Below are 11,375 nucleotides of genomic sequence, written 5' to 3'. Positions count from 1 at the left end.
AGGAGCCTTCTACATCCATCAAAGTTTTACCTGCACATCCACTAATATCATTTATTGTATCCGTTGCTCCCGATGCAGTCTCCTCTACAGTGGGGGGACTGGGCACCTCCTAGCAGAGCGCTTTAGGGAACATCTCCGGGACACCCGCACCAATCAACCACACCGCCCTGTAGCCCAACATTTCAACTCCCCCTCCCACTCTGCCGAGGACATGGAGGTCCTGGGCCTCCTTCACCGCCACTCCCTCACCACCAGACGCCTGGAGGAAGAACGCCTCATCTTCTGCCTCGGAACACTTCAACCCCAGGGCATCAATGTGGACTTCAACAGTTTCCTCATTTCCCCTTCCCCCACCTCACCCCAATTCCAAACTTCCAGCTCAGCACTGTCCCCATGACTTGTCCGGACTTGTCCTACCTGCCTATCTCCTTTTCCACCTATCCACTCCACCCTCTCCTCCCTGACCTATCACCTTCATCCCCTCCCCCACTCCCCCATTGTACTCTATGCTACTTTCTCCCCACCCCCACCCTCCTCGAGTTTATCTCTCCATGCTTCAGGCTCTCTGCCTTTATTCCTGATGAAGGGCTTTTGCCCGAAACGTCGATTTTGCCTGTCCTCGGATGCTGCCTGAACTGCTGTGCCTTTCCAGCACCACTAATCCAACAACTCCACAGCCAATGAACGGCTCTTGCGGGTTCTTCACGCCAGAGGGAGGCGGCAGCGAAACGTGCGCACAGCAAGATCCCACAAACTGCATGATGATTCACGCAGGGGGTCTGGCTTACTCATCTCCTTGAACGGTCCCGGTACATTTCCACATACACAACAGTGGGTTTGGATGGCATTCTCTAATTATAGCAGTCCACCATCCCCTCCCCTTTACAAACTAACCGGGTCCAGTGTTGCATTAGATCTCTCTCCACATACACACAGACAGACAAAGGGGAGCTGAATATACAGTCCATTCCTGTTCCCGGTGCGTGCTGGATCCCATGTTCTGTGCACCTCGGCCAGTGTGAGAGCTGGGACTCAGACACAGTCCAACAGAAACAGTACTGCGCCACTGCATCTGCCTGGTCCCACTTGGGATAGAGGCGATGGACCGGAGCAGCTGCCTGCAGATAGTCCCGTCCTGCTACCCTGGGTACTACCGCTCTCCTCGTGATTGGCTGTACATTTGGCTCCTGTGTAGGGTAAGGCTGAGGCAACAACAACTCTTGTAAGTGGGCTTTAATTTTTCCGAGCGAGGTAAGACCATTGAGAGAGATAGAGAGAAGGGACTCCTTTAACTCTCTCATTCTATCGTAGGCACGCTGTTTCACCTGGGGTGGCGGAGGGGGGGGGGGGGGGGGGGGACGGCTTCACTGAATGATTGAAGAGTGTGGGGAATGTTAATGGAGAATCGCTCTGTTCGCCCACAGCAGACTCTGTGCTCCCAGGTTAGGGAGAGGTGTACACCGGGCACTGGGCAAGAAACCGAGCCAGACCGGGGGCTGTGCTGGGCATACTCAGATAAAAGTTTCTGTGCTGGAGAGGACTGACAGAACCTGGGACAAGGAGCTAAAACAGAGGATCAGGCTGGGGTGAGAGATGCTGTCCACGAATGCTGCCGGACCTGCTGAGTTTCTCCAATTGTTTTTTTGCATGTGTCAATATAAATGAAACCAGACTGGCAAGTATACCTCCCATTAGCTTTCGAAATATACACTTAAAAACTCATGAACATGTTTGCTCAGAATGTGCGTAAACGCGTTGTAATTAATCGTTTAAAAATCGCTTTCGGCTTTGAACCATTAATTCAGTGTTTAATATCTCCTCTCGTTTTCATGTTTCTCTTTCGCAACTTTAATTCTGCAGGGTTTTTTTTGTTTGGGAGGAGGGGCTAGGTGTTCAGTTCATTTGCAGGTCGGTCCTGTTGTAGGTTGCGATTTCGGCTCGTCCGGTCCCCCACTTCCCAGTCACTTTCTGGTGATTTTATTCGGGGAGAATCGGACTTGTTTGCAGCAGCCCTCAGCTCTGTTCCAGTCCCTGAATACCTGCCTTGGCTTGTGCCTGTCAGATTCTCTCCCCCCCCCCCCACAAAGTGAAACTAGTTCCGTCCGTTTACAAGGGGAATTATTTGTCTTTTTGTCCCAAAATCGTCACGGTCTGAAAACACGAACATTGAGAGTTTGGTTTCTTTATCTTTGCTAATTGGGTACTTGCTCCAACACTGAGGTTTCGTTGTTAGTCTGCCACCTCTCGAGCGCTGAGGGATTTGTTTCCTCGGTGAGGGTAGGTTTCCTTCAGGATACTGTCGCCGTGTGAATATTTAATCTTTTACCACTCCAGCTTGCCAGGTTGCCGTTAAGTAAAACAGGTCTCATCACTCTTCATTTCTGTGACTGTGGAGCCCCACGTTTTGCTCCCAATCACTTCTTTAATGTTTAAAGCGCTATGCCTTTTTTTTGTTAAATTAACTCTGTTAGCCTCACTGGTAAAGCTGACACTGTCTGGCCCTGGTCTTTCAGCCAGTGTTTTAATGTTAGGCTCTTCATTCAGAGCTGTAGAGTGTCAATCGGATTGAAACGAAGATCTCACACAAACCAGGAGGGATAATGTTTTTTTTTTAATCCACCCATTTAGGGATGCAGTGACTATGAACATCTCCGGAGGAGGTGGGACTTGAACCCAGGACTCCAGCCTGGGTAAGGCTGGCAGATTTCCTGCCTGAGAGCACCAGTTTGCTTGTTGTGACAATCCCTCAACTCGAGATCACTTTAACTGAGAACAGTATTATTCCCAGACCTTCGGCTGAATTCCAGTACTCAAATTGCCAGCTGGAATGTGAACTGGAGATCATTACACCAGGCCCTGGGTTATTTATCCTGTCTCGTTTGTCTCAGAGTCTATAATCCTCTGTGGGTCAGAGACTGGGACTTCCTGCTAATGTCATTCAGTATGATGATTTTGATCATTGCAGCTCAGAGATCCACGTAAACCACCGTCATGAAGTGGATTACCTAATCTCTGCCTCACAGTGGCATGTCTGTGTGAACTGCTGTAGCCCTCAAAGGGTTCATTTGTTGTCACACTTGAGAAGTAATTCCAGATTCTGGACTGTGCTTCATCTAAAGCTAATGTGATGTTTTTCACAAATTCTATCCTTCCCCAGGTTCTATGAGATTTTGTTGTTTGTAGTGAGGATGGTGTGTCTTTTCAAAGAATGTGCTCGGAACATTCTTACTGATTTCCTTAGATTAACAGCAATCCCCATGAAGTTGCTCTGCAGTGAAAAACACTGTGCAATCAATGTATTCTGCTCTCAAGATGCAGCTGTCTCTGTAGAGTTTGCACATCCTCCCCATGTCTGCGTGGGTTTCCTTTGGGTTCCTCCTACAGTTCAGAGATGTGCAGGTTATGTGGATTTGCCATGGGAAATGCAGGGTTATAGGGATGGGGGGGAGGGGGGTATCTGGGTGGAATGCTCTGCAGAGGGTCAGTGTGGACTTGATAGGCCGAATGGCCTGCTTCCACCGTGTAGGGGTTCTAAAAGCCTTTTTTTCCTGGAATGTGTGGAAAGAGAAGGGAGTGGAATTAACTGGGTAACACTTTGAAAGAGCTAGCATAAGCACATTGGGTGAGTGAGTCCCATCTGTCCCGAGAGATTCCGAGCCACTGGGGAACTAACTGTCTTCAGAAACCTTATTTTTTTTCCTTTCAGATTTTACGCTTGGATTTTTAAAATTGTCTCTTGTGCCAAAGGGATGAATTTAAATAAACAGCAAGAATTCCTAGAACAGATGATCCAGAAGCTATTTATCCTTGAGAAAACCAGGCATGGGAGAGGTAAACAGTGCAGTCAGGAAATTTATACCTCAGAGTAGGATTGCAGGCAACTATACACATTCTGCCTGTTGTGGTTCCATAGGTAGCCCTGTTCTCAGAGTCAGAAGGTTATGGGTTCAAGTCCAACTCCAGAGAAATGAGTATAAACTCCAGGCTGACAGTCCTGTGCTGACCAAGGGAATGTAGTGTTCCTTCAGATTAAACATTTGTCCTGGGATTCCAATTGTCCCAGCCAATATTCCTCCTTCGAACAACATCATTGAAAGACATTACTCTGCACTATGGGAGTGTGCTGTCCACAAATTAGCTGCAGTGTTTCCTGTGTTACAACAGTGATCACATCAGGGAGGAAAATGATTAATTCACTGTAAAGTGTTTTTGGGACATCCTATAATTGTGAAAGGCATGAAATAAATTTTTTGTTGATCACTAGAAACTGTATTACATTTTTTAAAATGTTGTTAATGTCCAATTATCCTTTTCTATGAGACATGCAAGTTCCCTCAGTATATCTGCACTTCAGCTATAGAAGTTTTGACTTCAATGCAGATGATCTCAACTTGTAGTAATAGGCACTGTTAAAATAACTAGGAGAAAGTGAGGACCGCAGATGCACGAGATCAGAGTCAAAAAGTGTGGTGCTGGAAAAGCACAGCAGGTCAGGTAGCATCCGAGGGGCAGAAGAATTGACATTTCAATGAAGGTCTTATGCTCAAAACGTCGATTCTCTTGTTCCTCGGATGCTGCCTGACCTGCTGTGCTTTTCCAGCACCACACTTTTGACACTGTTAAAATAACCTCAATTAGGAGTGCTACTATTTAGATTAGATTAGATTAGATTAGATTACTTACAGTGTGGAAACTTTTGGTATCAGGTTTATAACATTATAAGTTGGATTTCTTCTTTTTCATGAAATAGATTTGAAATATTGGCTGTGAAGATGGATCAACCATGAGTCTAAGCAGGAATGACAACAGTTGCCCTTTAGTTTTTGTCAAGAATATGATAGCAGTGCTGCATGCAAACTGGGCTGGAAACAAACAATGACTCTTATTCAGATCTGCCCAACCGATCTCACTGACGATGGACCACGATAACTCTTCCACTTTAGTTTCTCTTCCAGGTACAATAACTAATTCCTCAGAAAATTCCTCGGCAATGCTAATCACCTGGAATGAAAACAGTCAGTTAGGGCTGAGGATTTCACTATCTGTCGTTCTGGGCATCATCACCTTGGCGACCATCCTCTCCAATTCATTTGTGTTTGTCACCATTTGCCTCACGAGGAAGCTCCATACTCCCGCCAACTATCTCATTGGGTCTCTGGCTGTCACAGACCTCCTGGTGGCTATTATGGTGATGCCCATCAGCATTGTCTACACTGTCATCAAGACCTGGACTCTAGGACAGATCATGTGTGACATCTGGCTATCTTCTGACATCACGTTTTGTACTGCGTCCATCTTGCACCTGTGTGTCATTGCTCTGGACAGATACTGGGCCATCACTGATGCCTTGGAGTACACAAAGCGTCGCACACCGGGTCGAGCAGGCCTGATGATAGCTGTAGTCTGGGTCATCTCAATCTGCATCTCCATCCCGCCACTATTCTGGAGGCAATCAAAAGCTCTTGATGAACTCAAGGAATGTGTAGTCAACACCGACCAGATATTCTACACCATCTACTCCACTTTTGGAGCCTTTTACATCCCCAGCGTGCTGCTAATTATACTGTATGGCAGAATTTACATGGCAGCCCGATCAAGGATTCAGAAACCGCCCTCGGCCTTCGGAAAGCGCTTCACCACGGTACAACTCATAAGTGGATCAACCGGATCTTCCCTGTGTTCCGTTGGCTTTAACAGCCAGGAAACTCTCCCTCATTCCAGTGAATCTCCTGTCTACCTGAACCACATCAAAGTCAAAGTGTCCGATAGCGTCCTGGAGAGAAAGAGGATCTGTGCAGCTAGAGAGCGCAAGGCCACCAAAACCCTAGGGATCATCCTTGGCGCTTTCATTTTCTGCTGGCTCCCTTTCTTTGTGGTGGCCTTGGTAATGGGCATCTGCAAAGAGGCATGCTGGTTTCATCCTGTGCTCTCTGACCTCTTCACGTGGCTCGGCTATTTAAATTCACTCATCAATCCTGTCATATACACAGCTTTCAATGAGGACTTCAAACAGGCTTTCCAAAAACTCATACGACTCAAACGATGCTAACTGTAAGCCAACTCTATGGTAACAATGCATTTTCCTGTCATTTCACATATGATAAAGAGAAAGAGAGACCAATCTACTGAATCTTGTTTTTAGGGACATTAATCTGTCTGCATTTATCTCGCACATTGTACGTTTTAGTACTTTGATTTTTTTTTCCACACAGTTCTGTACAAGGGGATGGTACATTCACCATACTTGATGCACCTAAGTGGCGTAGTTAAGTTAAGCTTTTTTGCATAAGTGTGAACAAGAGAATAGAATCGCGATAATGCTGACATTCTGAATTGCACTACAGGAACCTTTTAGAATTTTATTATATTTAAATACAAGTCTTTTGTTTTATCATAATTCACTCAATGCAGATATTAAATATGCTCTCTGTTAAACAGTGCAATATTTATGGTAAAATATCTTCACTAAAGTAAGTTGTATAATGGCATACTGGCATATGTACTTGTATTGAAAATGTGGACATGTATGACATTGGAAGATACAGCACAAGACATTTCAAACATATCAATGGGAAATATGAAGATTTCACCTAAAACTTGCAGCAAGATACAATTGTTCTGAACTTTTATAATTTTGCATTCTTGTAACATTGTCTGCATTTCTGTAATCATTGACTGCCGGACAGTTTTCTGATGAGATGGTTAAGCTATGTCCTTCCAGTTTGTAGTAAGATCTTTTCAGAATCAGAAACTTTAATTTGTTCGAAAGAAATTAGAGGTGGCATAAAACACCTTGGTTATTAATCATTCTTCTGCTTTCAAGGACAGGTGCTTTATTTATATACAATACAATCCACAACCATACCAACATTCCTCGCTTACTAATAGTTTGTGACCAAGTCATCAAAACTGATTATAAGAAACTGCAAGGCTGATGCAAGTCACTGTAAAGGGTTAAGTGCAGGCCAGCAAGACTGCAGTTATACTGCAGACCTCTCTTTGCTTGCCAGACAAAGTTGAGGTGCATCTAGGAGAAATTTTAACCCATCCCATTCAGGAATTAAAGCATGGGCCTTTAAAGAAAGGCAGGACGGCTTACCCACAATCAGAATTTTTTTACCTCTTTAGAGCAAGTGGCAAGAATGTTTGTCTTTATTCTACAGATTGAGGACGGGTGCACACAGCCACAACTGTTACTGGTGGGGAGTTGCTTTGTTTTTTTCTTTTAGGTGAAAACATAAGGATGTGGATCTGGAAATAGAAGAAGCTCTTACCAGTGTACTGGAACAGCAGGAGGGCTTCTCTTGTCTGTATCAGGAAAGGTTAGATCTTCTGCTCCCGCACTTCCCTCTTCAGGCTTGCAGGGTTGCTCCAAAGACCTGTCACCAATGTTTTAGCATCCAACAGGGCCATTTGACAGCTCACCACCTCCACACCACCCCCTGGTGGGAGGAGTTAAAATTTCAGGTTGATGACCTTTTTGTTTCTTGACAGGAGCAGACATGAGTGCGTACACTTTATTGACTTTTTAAAAACTTGAAGTGTTCATGCGGCTCGGCAAACCTTTTCTAAGCCTAGTTTCACGCTGGACTGGAGCTGTGCTCCATTGATTTGGACAACTCATTCTACAGGGAGCCAGTCTTGAGGAGTTAGGAAGATCTGATTTCCCCTGCTCCCCAACACCTTCTCCAGCTGGGCTCTAAAATATTAGTCTAGCCATTGAAGTCCAGAATTGAGTTTAAAAACTGCACTTGAGTCACATGGACATATTGATGCAGATGGGGGGATGCTTTTGTGGAGCCTACAGCAGAGTATGGACCAGGAAAGATGAATGGTCTCTTTTTGTGCAGTAAGCACTTACTAATGGCCCTATTTTCACACTAGTTCCACACCTGAAATTCCTTCATATAAACAGAGTCCAGACAGTGTGACTGAAGCTTTAGTGTCTTCTATGTAAAGAATAGGGAGAGGCTGAATAGGTTGGGGCTGTTTTCTCTGGAGCATCAGAGGCTGAGGGGTGACCTTATGGAGGTTTATAAAATCATGAGGGGCATGGATAGGATAAATAGACAAGGTCTTTTCCCCAGGTTGCGGGAGTCCAAAACGAGAGGGCACAGTTTTAAGGTGAGAGGGGAAAGATTTAAAGAGGAGCTAAGGGACAACTTTTCGCGCAGAAGGTGGTGTGTGCATGGAATGAGCTTCCAGAGGAAGTAGTGGAGGCTGGTACAATTGCAACAATTAAAGACAGCTGAATGGATATATGAATAGGAATGGTTTAGAGGGCTGTCAGTCAAATGCTGACAAATGGGACTAGGTTAATTTAGGATATTCGGTTGGCTTGGATGAATTTGGACTGAAGGGTCTGCTTCCGTGCTAGATATCTCTATGATATCTAATGTCCCTATTGTTTAAAGTGGGTTTTTTTTATTAGAAAGGTTATTTCACTTTATCTAAAGTTTCCTACCCAATGAAATTTTCATTAACTTTCATCTCCCTGTGTTTCTTACAAGCACATGCTTCTATTTTGAGGATACCATTCAAGACAGACTGAGCAGGTGATCAGGAAAAGTGAAGAAACAGTTCATCAAGCTAGATTCATTCAGACCAATTCTACATACATTGTTTTGAGTATTTGCTGTTTGCAAAATGGATGCTCTATTTCTTACTATGATTATTGAATTAGTTGAGTGCCTGGAGGTTGATGAATATCAACTGAGAGGAAAGTTAATTTGAAATCATGTTATGGGAGTGCTAAATATTGGAAATCCACTCTGACATGTTTCATTGAAGGAATTGTCATTTCAGAAAAAATGTACTGCTTTTCAAAAGTAATATTTTTGCCAAATTATAAAAGCCTATTTGCTTGATAGCCTGCACTGCTTAAGCCACTAAATTGGTTGCAGTACACACATACTTTGCTCAATCAGGTATTTATTTAATAATTATATATCAATGCATTTTGCCTGGAAGATTATCTTGTAAATATTGATGCCATAGTTATCAAAGGTATTTCCTTATATTGTGGAACTGTTATGCCAAATATCAAAGTTTGATCTGTCCACCTTGTGAAGTTAGTGAGGGCCTTTGCTGAATTTGACAACTCTCAATTAGAAAGTGATGGTATTGTCAAACGTGAATTGTCCCAGACTGTTGGAGAGGTGTATTAATTACACTAAAGCTGAATAAGTCTTCAGGAAGCCATTGCTCTAAGAATTTCTATCCATCAAAGTCTGGCTTACATTAAAATTCAGTATTGTACTGCAAAATGTATTTGCAGAGTTTAGTCAATTATTGCATTCTAAAGGTTGCTTCATTTAATGGTTCATTTGATACAGTCACTTGTAGGTTTGTCATGCAGGCTAGGGATAGTGGGTACACATCAGTCTGTGCTCTTAACATCCTTTCATTTGCAGAATCCAACAGCCTGGAAGGAAACAAACAGAGTTCCCTTTCTTAAACATTAACCTGGAAAGATGCTCTTGCCTAATTTAGAGTTGCAGCAGGATCAACCTGTTGTTTAACTCTACATTAACTGACACGTTTCCATAGACTTCCAACTCTCAGCAGAGTGACCACTTGGAGAAGAATTCGGAGGCTGATTATACCATTACTGGAATCAGATACTCAGGACAGTGGAAAGGAAAAAATGGAGATAAAATTGCCAAAATGCAATCTTGTATTTCTTTTCCTTGTAGCATAGTGGGTAGTGTCCCAGCCTCGGAGCCAGAAGCCCTGGGTTTGAGTTCCATTCTGATTTGATGGCAATTGGAATTGTTTGTAATGCAGTCAAAAAGGCCACATGTCAACCTGAAAACCCTTCCAATACACTCCAATGGCAGGAGGTCAGTGTGGGAGAGTTTCCTGGTCAGCCATTTAAAGGAAAGAAAGTTAGAATAGCTTTAATAATGAGAGGGTGTTGTCACAACAACTCGGACTTGTAGTGGCTGGTTTGTTCAGTTGGCTGGATGGCTAGCTTCCAAGAATTGGTGCCAACACTATTGGGTTCATTGCCCACTCGGCCTTGGTAGGTTCAGTAGCTACCTCCTTGCCATTCCCTTGGAAGTCGTAGCACTGGGCCATTGGGCCTGCCTTTGGGTAGAGTGCACGAGAAGTATTTCTACTGTTTTTTTGTTTCTAATTCTTTTAACCGCCTGCTGTCCAAAAGACTTTGACTTGTATAGGAATAGCTTACGCCATTGGATGACTGAATATTGTATCGCATTTGTACTTGAGTCACTTTTTTGTGAATTTCTTTTATTTTTAAGAAAAGAAATACTTTGTTAAAGCAAAAATTGTAATCCCCATTCTCAAATATTACGCTAGTAAAAATATGTACTGTCACTCATTGGTTCTGCAATGAGACCATTGTATAAAGCATATCAAGTAAGCCTTGAGTTTTGGAGTATGTTCAAGTCCCAGTTTGTACAGAGTAATTTAACCTCACCCTGGGGCAGCAGTTGGAAGCTCACATTTGTTCTGAGCACCTCTGTGTGCTGGAGCGTGCATGGGCAACGGGTGTCAGGAGGTTATTAGCAAAGACTTTCTGCTCCTGATCACTACCTTTGACAACCTCCTGTTGGGATTGAATGAAGACATGGATGCTCAGGGAGGAGCACATCAGCTTTGCTGAGATTGCCCCTCGGCAGTCAAAAGGTCTGGCAAAATCTTTGCTTTTGACTGGCTACTGTCTCCCTCTGAACTGTGTCCCAGAAAGAGGTGCTGCTTTTAGGCGAGCAATGGTGAAGATTTGAAAGACTGTTTGCAGGATATTTCCATCTGACAGCAAGAATGTAATCAAAGTTCACAGAAAGGAAGTACAATTAAAGACCCAAAGAAAACAGACTGTGAATTGCATCTGCACTACAGCCAGAATTAGCAACTGCTTGTTTCTCAAGTGTGACATAATTCTGTATAGAGTACTTTCTCTGTTAATGGAATAAGCATTGGCTAAATAAAATCATGGCTTTGGAACTTAATGGAACTTTATTCAAATGATGCTGTTGTGTTCAAGTTATTGAAACTTCCCTCTGTGTGTAAGAGCGATGCTCCCCGATAAATACCAGTGAAAGAATCTTGGATCTTTTAAGGGAGAAAGTTTAAAGTGATCCAACCATCTCCAAAGTTGGCCTTGTAAAAGATTACAGTACATTGTCTGTCATGTCCAAGCCCTTCATGTGCAGCTGTGCTCTGTGTAAACGCTGTCTGGGGCTTCACCAGCCTTGCAGGGGTAAGCAAGGAGCCAGGGTAGCTGGTATAATGGTGATCGGAGGCAGGGGATGAAGTTTCCATCTCATCTCATGGCAGTCTGCCAGCAGAAGGAAAAGTGGATGTTGTGCTAATTAGAGCTGGAATTTCAAGAGGCCCTCCCAGCAGGA

The 11,375-nt window shown here is 43.8% G+C and overlaps 1 protein-coding gene across 6 annotated transcripts; it reads left to right on the top strand.

Moving 5' to 3' along the window:
• Positions 1-1,070: 1,070 nt before the first annotated feature.
• Positions 1,071-10,980, top strand: htr1d (5-hydroxytryptamine (serotonin) receptor 1D, G protein-coupled). Of its 6 annotated transcripts, XM_087976757.1 has the most exons (4): positions 1,071-1,196; positions 2,629-2,690; positions 4,751-6,067; positions 8,511-10,980. In XM_087976757.1, the coding sequence occupies exon 3, from the start codon at positions 4,916-4,918 to the stop codon at positions 6,047-6,049; it is 1,134 nt and encodes a 377-aa protein (XP_087832883.1). In that variant the 5' UTR covers positions 1,071-1,196; positions 2,629-2,690; positions 4,751-4,915; the 3' UTR covers positions 6,050-6,067; positions 8,511-10,980. The 6 variants fall into 6 exon arrangements, with proteins under 6 accessions (XP_087832883.1, XP_087832882.1, XP_043573328.1 ...); XM_087976756.1 differs by having other exon boundaries at positions 4,751-10,980; XM_043717391.2 differs by lacking the exon at positions 1,071-1,196 and adding an exon at positions 1,455-1,586 and having other exon boundaries at positions 4,751-10,980.
• The last annotated feature ends 395 nt before the right edge of the window (positions 10,981-11,375 follow it).

Source organism: Chiloscyllium plagiosum, unplaced genomic scaffold (assembly GCF_037043375.1).
Source record: "Chiloscyllium plagiosum isolate Xiang-an unplaced genomic scaffold, Cpla_swu_hap1 HiC_scaffold_30, whole genome shotgun sequence".
Classification (NCBI taxonomy): Eukaryota; Metazoa; Chordata; class Chondrichthyes; order Orectolobiformes; family Hemiscylliidae; genus Chiloscyllium; species Chiloscyllium plagiosum.
Note: the sequence above shows the minus strand (reverse complement) of the source record. Positions and strands in the feature narration are given on the sequence as shown.